At 41.5% G+C, this 14647-nt stretch overlaps 1 protein-coding gene across 1 annotated transcript in view; it reads left to right on the forward strand.

Moving 5' to 3' along the window:
- The window catches only part of Smc1b (structural maintenance of chromosomes 1B), a 63694-nt gene that overhangs the window by 16039 nt on the left and 33008 nt on the right, over positions 1-14647 (forward strand). Inside the window, exons 5-9 of the mRNA XM_042672711.1 lie at positions 3294-3532; positions 8020-8275; positions 9856-9996; positions 13533-13615; positions 14337-14544. Of these exons, the coding sequence (XP_042528645.1) occupies positions 3294-3532; positions 8020-8275; positions 9856-9996; positions 13533-13615; positions 14337-14544 (927 nt within the window). The remainder of the gene's footprint in view (positions 1-3293; positions 3533-8019; positions 8276-9855; positions 9997-13532; positions 13616-14336; positions 14545-14647) is intronic.

Genomic DNA, 14647 nt, shown 5'->3' on the forward strand with positions numbered 1-14647 from the left:
CCTTAAAGATAATCTTTTATTTGGGAGGGATGTTAATTGGGTTTGAACTCAAGATCTAGCCATTGCTTAGCTAGCACCTTACAACTTAAACTGTACTTCCAGTCCTGCTTTTGTGCTGGTTACTTTGGAGATATAATCTGTCAGACGGTTCTACCTGGGCTGCTGCTTTGGGCCATGATCCTCCAGCTCTCGGTCTCCAGTAAGCTAGGCTTACACCAGACTACAAGCACCTGGCAACAATAAGCCTGTTGATTTATCTTCTACCATTTGAGCTTTTCTTCCCAGATCAGATGACTAGCATTACACAGCAAATACACTCAAGCATTTGTATCTTGAATTCATTTAAAAATCAGAGTTGGAGGGGCTGGCATGGTGCACAGCTGTAATCCAAATTCCTCAGGACACTGAGATCTGAGGAACACAGTGTGAAGCCAACCTGGGTAGAAAAATAGATTTTTTTTTTTTTGGTCAGTCGTGGGGCTTGAACTCTGGGCCTGAGCTCTGTCCCTCAGCTCTTCAGCTCAAGGAGAGCGCTCTGCCACTTTAGCTACAGCACCACTTCCAGTTTTCTAGTGGTTTATTGGAGATAAGAGTTTCACAGACTTTCCTGCCCGGGCTGGCTTTGAACCTTGATCCTCAGATCTCAGCCTCCTGAGTAGCTAGGATTACAGGTGTGACACCTGCGCCTGGCTTAGTATGTGAAATTTTTATCTCCAATTAAACCAGCAAAAAAAGTCATAATGAAGATGTGGCTCAAATGGTAGAGTGCCATCCTTAAGGGCGTGACAGGGGAAGCTAAGCAGGAGTTGAAGTCCCAACACTGGCATACATACAAATTATCAAATACCCCAGAGATGTTTTGTTCATGTGGATTACAATTACCAATACTTGTTGTGTTAGAGTTTTAATTCACATTTAAAAAATACATTTAGGTCTAGGAATGTGGCTTAGTGGTAGAGTGCTTGCCTAGAATACATGAACCTCTGGGTTCAATTCCTCAGTACCACATAATAGAAAAGACTGGAAGTGGCACTGGGGCTCAAGTGTTAGAGTGCCAGCCTTGAGCAAAAAGAAGCTCAGGGATAGTACCCAGGCCCTGAATTCAAGCCCCAGGACTGGCAAAAAAAAGAAAAATAAGTGTGTGCGTGTGTGTGTGTGTGTGTGTGTGTGTGTGTGTGTGTGTTTTAGCTGGATTCTGATGGCTCATGACTATAATCCTAGCTACTCAGAAGGCTAAGGTCCTGAGGGTCATGGTTCAAAGACAGCCTAGGCAGTTACCAGCAAAAAGCCAGAAGTGGAGGTGTGGCTCAAGTGGTAGAGTGCTATAAGAAACCAAGAGCAAGGGGGAGGCCCTGAGTTCAAGCCCCAGTACCAGCACCAAATGATTATATTTATATTAATTTTATTTATTATCTTTAAGTGGTTGAGGAAAGGAGTTGTCATTCAGCAAAGCAGTTTGTGAATACAGTGCATCTTGATCAATATCACCCCTTTCATCCTCCATATTCCCTCACAGCCCCTCCCCTGAATAAATGTTTTAATGGACCATGTGAAAATAGCAAACTATTACATATATGAACATGCTAATTTATTTTCATTCTTTAAAATTAATGAGAAAGATATTCACATATATTTAGAATTACAGGTGTGAACCACCAGCATCCTGCTTTGCTTTGTATTTTTAATAATCTTCCAAAGTCTGGCTTAGAGAAGATTGCTAGATTCTCATAAACACTTCTGATTTTCACACAGCTGATACTCATTTGGGTTTTCACAGCCGTTTCCTCGGTAGGCATTTGCTAGCCACACTCCCATCTAAATGAACACCTTCTGCCTTGTACTACCACATACTGTATTCCATTTAATGGCGTTTGATGTTTATTATTCACTGGTTTCTCTTTGCTCCAGTAACTGGAATATAAACTTTATAAAGAGTTTGGATGAGCCAGGCACTGGTAGCTCCTGCCTGTCATCCTAGCTACTCAGGAGGCTGAGATCTGAGGATCACGGTTCAAAGCCAGCCCAGGCAGGAAAGTCCATGAGACTCTTATCTCCAATAAACCACTAGAAAACCCGAAGTGGCGCTGTGGCTCAAGCAGTAGAGTGCGTGCCTTGAGCTGAAGAGCGCAGAGACAGCCTAGAGCTAAAGCCCCACAACCAATAAAAAAAGAAAACGTAAAAGAGTTGGGATGAGTCTGTCTTACTCTTTACCAAATTCCAGTACATAGACCATGGCCTGACACGTAGTAGACACTCAGTAAATATTTGAAGAAAAAAATGAATGTGTTATTGGTAATAGGACTGTTGCTTTTTATCTATGTTCCTGGTTTTGTTATTGGAAGTGGGGGGGCAGTGAGGATCAGACTGTAATATTTCCAGTGTACTGAGAACATCATATGAGGTTGTAGAACTTTAAACCTATAATTAGTGTAATCCAGCTTCCTCAGGACTTTTTAGAGCACCCTTGGCAGATGGCTGCTTGCAGGTTACCTGAAACACCTCTACCTGAGTGGCCCTTTCTGTTCTTTCTGTCTTTTCTTTTTTCTTTTTCTGTGATGGTCCTGGGGCTTGAACTCATGGCCCAGGCACTGTCCCTGAGCTTCTTTTGCTCAAGGGCTGGTATTCTACCACTTGAGCCATAGCTTTACTTCAGCTTTTTTTTTGGGGGGGGGGGCAGTTGTAGTGCTTGAACTCTGGGCCTGGGAGCTGTCCCTGAACTCTTCAGCTCAAGGCTACTGCTCTACCAATTGAGCCTCAGTACCACTTTCCGTTTTCTGGAATCTCACGGACTTTCCTGCCTGGGCTGGCTTTAAACCATGATCCTCAGATCTCAGTCTCCTGAGTAGCTAGGATTATAGGTGTGAGCCACTGGTACCTGGCCTGCTATTTCTTTATTCATAGCACAAATAAAATGATTAGCTATAGCCAGTATTTTATCTGTAGTCGTTGAATTTAAAGTTGTTAGGAGTCTTATACTTATAAAAGAGTCTTCTTTAAGTTTACAAATGACAAAGCTTGTACAATGTCAGTGGATTGCCAAATTCGCTGGTCAAGATGGAAATGGATGAGGCCCCAGGTGACACCCTTTTAACCACTATGTCACTGAGTGAGTGAATACAAGTCATTTACTAGTTACTGTCTTATTTTGGTCTATCTGGAAACCTCCAAATGCTATTTGGGGGAAAATATCATTTTTAATAACACATACAAAAACTCATTAGTAATCAATGTGTGGTAAAGGTCAGCTGAAATGGATACCTTGTTAACTTGTGTTGAATTGTACTATTTCATAGGCAGAACGCTACCAGAGTCTCCTTGAAGAACTAAAAGCACACAAGATAGAGCTGCAGCTTTTCCAACTGTACTACAATGGGAAAAAAATTGATTATCTGAGCACCGAGTTAGAGCGTGTGAATAGGGACTTGAGTGTTACAAAAGAGTCCTTTGATCATCATGAGAACATAATGAAAGCCAAGAAAAAGGAGCATGGAGTGCTGTCAAGACAACTGCAACAAACAGAGAGAGGACTGAAGTGAGTTGTGAGGATAGCATCAACACTGGGCCTTACGTGAAGGACTGAGTGAGATGTGAGGATAGCATTAACACTACGTGAAGGACTGAGTGAGTTGTGAAGATAGCATCAACACTGGGCCTTGCGTGAAGGACTGAGTGCGATGTGAGGATAGCATCAACACTGGGCCTTACGTGAAGGACTGAGTGAGATGTGAGGATAGCATCAACACTGGGCCTTACGTGAAGGACTGAGTGCGATGTGAGGATAGCATCAACACTGGGCCTTACGTGAAGGACTGAGTGAGATGTGAGGATAGCATTAACACTGGGCCTTACGTGAAGGACTGAGTGAGATGTGAGGATAGCATCAACACTGGGCCTTACGTGAAGGACTGAGTGAGATGTGAGGATAGCATCAACACTGGGCCTTGCGTGAAGGACTGAGTGAGATGTGAGGATAGCATCAACACTGGGCCTTGCGTGAAGGACTGAGTGAGATGTGAGGATAGCATTAACACTGGGCCTTACGTGAAGGACTGAGTGAGATGTGAGGATAGCATTAACACTACGTGAAGGACTGAGTGAGTTGTGAAGATAGCATCAACACTGGGCCTTGCGTGAAGGACTGAGTGCGATGTGAGGATAGCATCAACACTGGGCCTTGCGTGAAGGACTGAGTGAGATGTGAGGATAGCATCAACACTGGGCCTTGCGTGAAGGACTGAGTGAGATGTGAGGATAGCATCAACACTGGGCCTTGTGTGAAGGACTGAGTGAGATGTGAGGATAGCATTAACACTACGTGAAGGACTGAGTGAGATGTGAGGATAGCATCAACACTGGGCCTTACGTGAAGGACTGAGTGCGATGTGAGGATAGCATCAACACTGGGCCTTGCGTGAAGGACTGAGTGAGATGTGAGGATAGCATCAACACTGGGCCTTGCGTGAAGGACTGAGTGAGATGTGAGGATAGCATCAACACTACGTGAAGGACTGAAGTGAGTTGTGAAGATAGCATCAACACTGGGCCTTGCGTGAAGGACTGAGTGAGATGTGAGGATAGCATTAACACTGGGCCTTGCGTGAAGGACTGAGTGAGATGTGAGGATAGCATTAACACTGGGCCTTGCGTGAAGGACTGAGTGAGATGTGAGGATAGCATTAACACTGGGCCTTGTGTGAAGGACTGAGTGAGATGTGAGGATAGCATTAACACTACGTGAAGGACTGAGTGAGATGTGAGGATAGCATCAACACTGGGCCTTACGTGAAGGACTGAGTGAGATGTGAGGATAGCATCAACACTGGGCCTTACGTGAAGGACTGAGTGAGATGTGAGGATAGCATCAACACTGGGCCTTACGTGAAGGACTGAGTGCGATGTGAGGATAGCATCAACACTGGGCCTTACGTGAAGGACTGAGTGCGATGTGAGGATAGCATCAACACTGGGCCTTACGTGAAGGACTGAGTGCGATGTGAGGATAGCATCAACACTGGGCCTTACGTGAAGGACTGAGTGCGATGTGAGGATAGCATCAACACTGGGCCTTACGTGAAGGACTGAGTGAGATGTGAGGATAGCATTAACACTGGGCCTTGCGTGAAGGACTGAGTGAGATGTGAGGATAGCATTAACACTGGGCCTTGTGTGAAGGACTGAGTGAGATGTGAGGATAGCATTAACACTACGTGAAGGACTGAGTGAGATGTGAGGATAGCATTAACACTGGGCCTTACGTGAAGGACTGAGTGCGATGTGAGGATAGCATCAACACTGGGCCTTACGTGAAGGACTGAGTGAGATGTGAGGATAGCATCAACACTGGGCCTTACGTGAAGGACTGAGTGAGATGTGAGGATAGCATCAACACTGGGCCTTACGTGAAGGACTGAGTGAGATGTGAGGATAGCATCAACACTGGGCCTTACGTGAAGGACTGAGTGAGATGTGAGGATAGCATCAACACTGGGCCTTACGTGAAGGACTGAGTGAGATGTGAGGATAGCATCAACACTGGGCCTTACGTGAAGGACTGAGTGAGATGTGAGGATAGCATCAACACTGGGCCTTACGTGAAGGACTGAGTGAGATGTGAGGATAGCATCAACACTGGGCCTTACGTGAAGGACTGAGTGAGATGTGAGGATAGCATCAACACTGGGCCTTACGTGAAGGACTGAGTGAGATGTGAGGATAGCATTAACAGTGGGCCTTACGTGAAGGACTGAGTGAGATGTGAAGATAGCATTAACACTGGGCCTTACGTGAAGGACTGAATGAGATGTGAGGATAGCATTAACAGTGGGCCTTACGTGCATTGACACGAGACACTGAAAGTTGACTTTTTAAAAATAAACTTTGTATTTTGGAATACTTTTTAGATATAAGAAAAATTGTAAAACTAGTGCAGTATTCTGAAATTCCTTATGCCTTTTCTCCTGCTACATTTCTCAGAATTAATAAACGAGTATTGATTTCTTCTTACATATGTGAGCAGGTCCTGGAGCTTAACCTCAAGGCATATCCCTCAGCTTACTTTGTTCAAGGCTAGCACCCACTCTACCACTTGAACCACAGCTCTACTTCTAGCTTTTAGGGTGTTTAAGTGGAGATAAGAGTCTCATAGACTTCCCTGCCCAGGCTGGCTTCAACCTATGTTCCTCAGATCTCAGCCTTCTGAGCAGCTAGGTGGCATGAGTCACCAGGGCCCAGGGATACACTTTTAATCAAAGCCCACACTCAGTCCATATTTTCTTGGTGTTTGCTACTGTCCTTTTCTGACCCGGAATGCCACATGACATTGGTCTGTCTCTGTGGGGCCCTTCTGGACGGAGACAGTTTCTCAGACTTGGTTTGATGAAATAGGCATCTTTGAGAACTATTGGTCCAGGTTTTTTTGTAGAATGTGTCTCATTTGGGTTTTGTCTAATGGTGTACTCATCATCACACTGGTGGTACAGGTTTTGGGGAAAGAGATCACAGAAGTAAAATGCCATTCTCATCCCATTGTGTCAACAATGATATTATTGTTGTCATAACCTTTATCACTTAATCAAGGTAGTGTTGTTCAGGTTTCCTGCCCATTTTCAATGCATAACCTTTGGAAGGAAGTCATTGAACCAACACCACAAGGAGTGGGCATTAGGGCAGAATATCTATGTAATGTGTTTATAATTCTGTGTAGGGGATTTGTGTCTTCTGTTTTGTATTCATTCGGTTGTCTGTATTAGAGGTATTTTATATTTGGGTTATACTCTACGCTTTTTATTTTTATTTCTTAGACGGGTTGGGTCAGGGGCCAGTGAGTTCTTTGCTTAGTATATCCCTTTGTCACATCACCATTACTGTGGAAGTTTTTTTTTCCTCTACTTAATTTCTGACACTAAAAGATGCTCTTATAAGAGCAAGTTTTAACATTAGCCTGTCCAGTTTTATGAACTTGCCCAAGGTCTAGGATCTCTCCAAGGAATATTGGCTTCTTCTACTGGAATGAACATTAGGAACCAATACCTGCATGCTAGGTTTACTCACTGATCCTGGTTGTCACCATTAGATTGTCTCAGCTGACAGAATTAGAAAACATGTACATAGACATTTTTACCATATGCATTCTTACGTTTCTGTATGTGTCGATCTGTGACTGTGTTCAGATAATTGTGATTTATACTGAATTCTCCTCACTGCTATCCATGCCACATGGAGTGCTCTGTCCTTTTTTACTTACCTCCTGTTACTTCCCTTTCCAGCAGTGAGAACAGTTCCAGACACCATATGGGGCATTAAGCCACACGCCTGCAGGGAGCAGTTTTATAACCAGAGTACAGTGCTTATGTATAATTCTTGTTTTAAAAGTCATGGATTTCAAAATTACCTGGCCAGCACTTTTTCCTTCTACTCCTTTAATGAGGTTGTTTCACATATTTTTAATAGTCTTTCAGCATATTTCACTTTCTATCTACTGTCCCTTACCCTCCATTGCGATTTTTTAAATTTTCTTACATTCATTTTTCTTGCTTTAAACAATCACCCGTTTTGACAAATTTGTAAGTTTAGTTGCAGGAAAAAAAGATGTCCCTAAGCTTCAGCTATCCAACTCTTGCCTAACCACCTCTTAAAGCTAGTTATTAGAAATTAGTATAAAAAAAAATAGAAATTAGTATGAGATGTGATTTGATTAAAAGATCTTCCCTTATAAAGAAATTAATTTTCAGCCAGGCCCAAGCCAAGTGCTGGTGGCTCACGCCTGTAATCCTTGCTACTCAGGAGGCTGAGATCTGAGGATTGCAGTTCAAAGGCAGCCAGGGCAGGAAAGTCCGTGAAACTCTCATCTCCAATAAACCACAAGAAAACCAGAAGTGGAGCTGTGGTTCAAGTGGTAGAGTGCTAGCTTTGAGCTGAAGAGCTGAGGGACAGCACCCAGACCTAGAGTTCAAGCCCCATGACCAACAAAAAAAATAATAATAATAATTTTCTTTAAAGCAAGCTTTATTTCCTTTCTAGGTCTATTGACGCACTTTTAAATGTGAAGAGGCCTCAGTATATTAAAGCTAAAGAAAACACTTCTCACCACCTCAAGAAATTGGAAGAATATAAGAAAACAATAAAGGATGGTGACAAACAATGTTCTAAACAAGAAGATGACATAAGAGTCCTGGAGAAAGAACTGATTGATTTAGATAACACATGGAAACTTTTTGAGAAGCAGGTTGAAGAAAAAATCTTACATAAAGAAGACATTGAGCTGGAAGCTAGTCAGGTGAAAATGCAGAAGATGGGGAATATTTTCTACTGTTTGTAGCTTTTAATTAGAAAAAAAATGAAGTATCTCTGATACTTTGGGAGATTATCCTCAGAATGTAAATTATGGGTATTAAGATTGTTTTGATGTACACACAGAATCTAACTTTAATGTTTAGATTAAACCATTTTTATATAATTAAGTGACATAATAAGATTTATGAGTTCAAGTTCTAAAAGCAGTATTACCTGGTATAACATTATAATATAACTTAGGTATTTAAGTAATTTTTTAAGGTGAAACTTTTCTCATGATACTATAAAAACTTAAAAGTCGCCGGGCGCTGGTGGCTCATGCCTGTAATCCTAGCTACTCAGGAGGCTGAGATCTGAGGATCACGGTTCAAAGCCAGCCCGGGCAGGAGAGACCATGAGACTCCTATCTCCAATAAACCACCAGAAAACCGGAAGTGGCACTGTGGCTCAAGTGGTAGAGCGCTCGCCTTGAGCTGAAGAGCTGAGGGACAGCGCCCAGGCCCAGAGTTCAAGTCCCACGACCGACAAAAAAAAAAACAAAAAAACTTAAAAGTCATATATATATGGCTTTAAAGTCATTTAATTGGTAGAGAAACTGATTATTTAAAGTGATTTAAGATGTTGAGTGATGGGGTTTGAGCATAGTAGTGAACATCTGTAATCTCAGAGCTTGGGAGGGAGCGAGCAAGATCACCATTCTAGGCCAGCCCTGGCAAAAAGTTCAATGTGGATGTGGTGATTTGATTCATCTCTGTAATCCCAGTTTAGGTGAGAGGCACAGGTAGAAGGATCTTGGGCTGAGGCTGTCCTGAGAGACCTTATCTGAAAAGGAGCTCCAAGCATAAAGGGTTAGAGGTGTTGATGGAAGTGGTGAAGTACTTTCCAGCAAGCGTGAGGCCCTGAGTTCAAACACAGTATTGAAGAAACAGGAGTCAATATACAGCTTAGAACATGTGCAAATTTTAGTTATAATCAATAGTAGATATCCAAAAATAGATAACCGAGAGTTTTCAAACATCTCTCATTAAAGTTTGAGTTGTTTTTTGTTTTTCTGAGTTAGGGTCTAACTATGTACCCTGGCTGACTGAACTCACTGTAATCCAGACTGGCCTCAGACCGGCAGTCCTTTACTTCAGCGTCCAAGGACTGGAATTTACCGGTGTGGGCCACCACTTGGAGCTTCCCCTTTCCCTCTTAAGATTTTCTAATGGAGGCCCTGTTATAGAGTCTATTTTAAATATCTCATATTTTATCTAAGGAGTTTTAAATAGAAAGGCTTTCAGAAGTAAAGCTGTGGCTCAAGTGGTGGAGCACCATTCTTGAGCAAAAGAAAAAGAAAAAGGGCAGTGCTCGGGCTCTGAGTTCAAGCCCTAGTACTGACACAAATATAAAATATGAAGACTTTCATAGTATGTCCTTGTATTTCACCTGGAGAAGATGGCACTTACGATCTCATTTATATAAAATAAGATTTTGATAAGTATCTGTTAGTACAGAATATCATTCAAAGAATATTTTATCCTGCTTAAGTGAGTTAGCAATGTTTCAATGCTGTTTATACAGCTGGATTGTTACAAAGAACTAAAGGAGCAAGTAAGAAAGAAAGTAGCTATAATGACACAACAGTTGGAAAAACTACAGTGGGAACAGAAGACAGAAAAAGAAAGACTGGCATTCGAAAAGAGACGGCATGGAGAAGTTGAGGTAATATGGGCTGCACTGATTTAGAATTATTCTCAATGACATTTTATTTCCTTTTATTTTTCAATATAAAAGGATTTACATTGAGCATAAGTAATTTTTCAAAATCTGAGGGTTTGGGGACATAGCTTAGTGGTAAAGTTCTAAGACCCTGGGTTTGATCCCAGCACTAGAAAAAAATTCTGGATCTCTCTTGAGCTGTTTAGTGTTTTCACTTAGATGTTTCTGCATAGTTGGAAGAGAAAAAAAGGAAGAAGATCACAAAGGTTGCTAGGCAGGCATTCTACCACTTTAGCATGCCTCCAGCCCTACTTTTTAAACATATAATTTTACTATTATTGTTAAGATATTGTACACAGAGGTTACCATTTCATAAGTCAGGTAATGAATGCAGTTCTTTTGGACATTGTTACTACTTTACTTTCTCTCAGTTTCCTCCTCCTGTCCCTGCCCACAAGTTGCATAGCTTATTTTCATGAATACCATGACTGCATTAGTTCAATCCTTCCTCCTTCCATTTCTGCGCCCCCATAAAAAGATTTTTAAAAAAGCAAAAATGACTAAAAGCCATGTTTCCATTTTCCTGGAACTCATTTTGATAAGTGATATTTAAAATGTTCAGAGGAGGGGCTGGGAAGGTGGCTCAGTGGTAGAGCGCTTGCCTTGCATGCCTGAGGCCCTGGGTTCGATTCCTCAGTACCACATAAGCAAAAAGAAAAAAGCCGGAAGTGGTGCTGTGGCTCAAGTGGTAGAGCACTAGCCTTGAGCTGAAGAGCTGAGGGACAGCACCCAGGCCCAGAGTTCAGGCCCCACGACCGGACCCAAAAAAAGAAAAGTTTTTTTCAGAGGAGTTATGCCTTCGGGCTCTTCCCCTAAGAGTGTCCTCCTTTATTTAGTCTCACTGTGTATGAATGCCAAGAGTCATGTGTAAGTTATCATGTTCAGGAAGTGGTGCTGTGGCTCAAGTGATAGAGCACTCGCCTTGAGCTGAAGAGCTGAGGGACAGCGCCCAAGCCCAGAGTTCAAGCCCCACGACCAACCAAAAAAACAAAAAACAAAAAAAGTTACCATGTTCAGTTGTATTTTAGATCTAGCTTCCTATGAGAAAACTTTTGTCTTGTAACTACCTCACTTAACATGATTTGTTCTAGGTCCGTCATTTCCCTGCAAGTGACATATTCTTTCTAATGGATGAGTCAAATTCCGTCGTGTGTACATACCACGTTTTCTTGAGCCACTCATTTGTTGTGCGGCATCTAGGCTGATCCTATGGCTTGGCTATTGTGAATAGCACAGCAATTAACATGGATATTCGAGTTTTTTACCATATCCTGACTTGTAATGTTCTGAGCAGATGCCCAAGCGTCCAGTCTTACTTTTTGCTGGTTATTTTGGAGATGAGGTTTTGAGTACTTTTCCACCTTGTCTGGCTTTGAACTGCAGTCCTCTGGATCTCAGCCTCCTGAGTAACTAAAAATAGAGGTGTGAGCCATTAGAGCCCACTTAGTCACTCCCTGTTAATGCTTTGTGACTCTTTTCTTTTTGTGCTAATATTGTTAGTTAGAGATAAGAGTCTCTCAGGTTTGTCTGCCAGGCTGTCTTTGAACCACAGTCCTTAGATTTCAGCCTCCTGAGTAGCTGGGATTACAGATGTGAGGCATTAGTGCCAAGCTGCCTACCAGGTTTCTTTATTTCCACACTTGACTTTTAGTAGTCTGAATGTAGTATCCACAGTGATGCCTTCACTATCTAAGATTCTTTTTAGTTATTATTTATTTATTGTTTTGCTGATCCCAGGGCTTGAACTCAGAGCCTGGGCTCTGTCCCTGATCCACAGCATCACTTCTGGCTTTTTCTGTTTGTGTAGTACTGAGGAATCATACCTAGGGCTTCTATGCATGCTAGGCAAGTATTCTACCGCTAAGCCACATTCCCAGCCCCTAAGATACTTTTTAAAGGACACATAAAGCTTTAGGCCAAAGCCTATAAAATGGCTTCCATTGAGCTACTTTACCTGTTCACCCCTCCAGTCTCCATGTGCCCTGAACTCCTTTTTTCTGTGATCTGATTGTACTGATCTTTGGAACATAGCAGAAATGTTTCTGTCTGAAGGGCTTTGCACTGCTGTTCCTCTGCTGTATCTCTTCATTTTCCACCCCCTTGCTTCCTGCAAGTTGCCCTCAAGCGCTACCGTCTTCCCAGTGAAGCTGTCCTGCCCCGGTGACTTAAAGCTGTCCCCGCTGCTCTCTGTTCTCCTTCCTTGCTTCTCCTTACCATCTCACATCACACGGAGCTTACTTACCTTCAGAGAGAAAATGCCACAAAGCCAGCATTGTTGGTGTTCGTTCACTTATGGATCTCAGTGCATAATGTTGAATTAACATATTTTACTGATCTAAGCAAAGCATAAGAAGATTGCGTTATTTGAATAAGCTGTTAAGCGGAGAAACTAGGATTTGCTTTCAAACCTGGTTTGCAAAATGAATCTTCAACATATTCTATTTCATTTTGTTCTTTTTGCTCTGTCAGGTGAAACCAAATAAATATAAAAGGTATAATATATGAGAGTTGTCTGAGAAGACAATGGCATCTTATAAAAAGGGAAAATAAAGGTGTGACAGCAGAGATTAAAAGCATTTAATTGTGTAATTTGTACCACATTATCAAAACATACATTGATTTCTGAAAATACATACTATGTTTTTGTCTTTGTGAATGCTAGTTTCCTTTTTTAAATAGTTCACTTATCTTTATACATTAAATTCTATAGTTTCTATACCATCAAGCCTTCCCTTTTCTCCCTCCCCAACCTCCAGAAAACAGTACTTACTTCCATCTACAATTATTCCATGTTCTTAATCTGCATCTATCCAAGGGCTCTTAACAAATTGCACAAAAACTGTCATAAATTGATACTGCTCTACCAGGCAGAATTCATAATTGCACTATGAGAAGTCAAAAGTGTTGTTGAATTGCTTTTGTCTTTTGAATGTGACAAGCAATAACAAGACAGGTAAAGAGGGATGAAGACAGTCAGTCTTGTGACTGTCTCACAGGTCCTGTGACCTCAAGAGATGGTCCACAGTTGATTTTCCTGAACAGTTAGCATAATCAGCCTGGATCTCAAATCCAGAATTCCTGGCACCTGAGTTGTCTGATTATCCCAGTTAATATGTCCAGAGGAGCACTCAGGCTTAAGGACTAGCATCTCTATTATGTCTCTCGTTCCTGCCATATGCTAGCCACTGAATGAATATGGGTTAAGTAAATTAACTTGGAATACAGATAAGAACTGTTATAGGTATTTGGAAATAATCTACTTTGAGTTTGAATTTACCAGAGATCCCATATTCACATCCTGGAGGTCACATATTTAACAATTGGAGGAGTGAGGATTTTAGCCAGTTTATCTTTTCAAGTTTGTTCTCAAAAATACATACTTCAAATTTGTAAAAGCTTATGATATAAGAAGTTCTAAGCATGTGATTTTATGGTTTAGAATTGATGTGACTGATTTTAGGTTTTATTATTTATTTTAGGGAAATCTGAAGCAAATAAAAGAACAAATAGAAGATCATAAAAAACGAATAGAGAAATTGGAGGAGTATACAAAGTCATGCATGTAGGTAGAATCCTGCAGCTTTCTGTACAGCAGATGCATGCGCCCACTCTGTTGCTTATTACTTCCCTTTAGACTGTTGAACATTATTCTTAACCACATAATAGAATAGTTAAGTTTTGAGTACATAGATTTGTTACAGTGGAACTTAAATTTCCTTGGGATACTGATAACCTAGATATTCTACTTCTAAGAATTTTTCATGGCATTTCCCAAATACTAAGCTTATGATTAATTGCTCTGATTAGATGATCTAGACTTATTCTTTTTTTTGGGGGGGGGGGGGCGGGGGATCCGGTCATGGGGCCTGAACTCTGGGCCTGGGCGCTGTTCCTCAGCTCTTCAGCTCAAGGCTAGCGCTCTACCACTTGAGCCACAGCACCACTTCTGGCTTTTTTCTTTTTTCTTATGTGGTGCTGAGGAATCGAACCCAGGGCCTCTGGCATGTAAGGCATGCGCTCTACCACTGAGCCACCTTCCCAGCCCCGATCTAGACTTATTCTTGCACTCCCCAGAAACATGTATATTTTGAATCAACAAAGAATGATCAAAAGCTTTTTTTCTGTGTTTAGTGTTGGGTATATCTGTGTTTTCAATCCTTTAAAATAGATTGAGCACTGTTCCATTCTCCTATAAGACCAGACATGTGTTATGTTGTTCCCAGCAATTTCTAAATTATGGATTCTCTTTTGCTGTGTGATCTATTGTTGTTATTATTATGTAGGGAATGCTTGGAAGAGAAAAAACAGCAAGAGGACATCTTGATGGATGAAATTAAAAAAACAAAATCAAGAATGTCTGAAGTTAATGAGGAATTGAACCTTATTAGAAATGACTTGGAGAATGCTGGAATTGATAACCATGAAGGGAGACGTCAGCAGAAGAGAGCAGAAATTCTGGATCACCTCAAAAGGCTTTACCCAGATTCTGTGGTAACTACAATGAATAATCGACTGAAACAAAAAACGCTAAGCTCAGTCCTTGGTGAAAAACAGTCTTACTTGGACTTAGAAGTATTACCATTATTAGGAAACA

This window comes from Dipodomys spectabilis, unplaced genomic scaffold (genome assembly GCF_019054845.1).
Source record: "Dipodomys spectabilis isolate Male_0828 unplaced genomic scaffold, ASM1905484v1 ptg000763l, whole genome shotgun sequence".
In the NCBI taxonomy this organism is placed as follows: Eukaryota; Metazoa; Chordata; class Mammalia; order Rodentia; family Heteromyidae; genus Dipodomys; species Dipodomys spectabilis.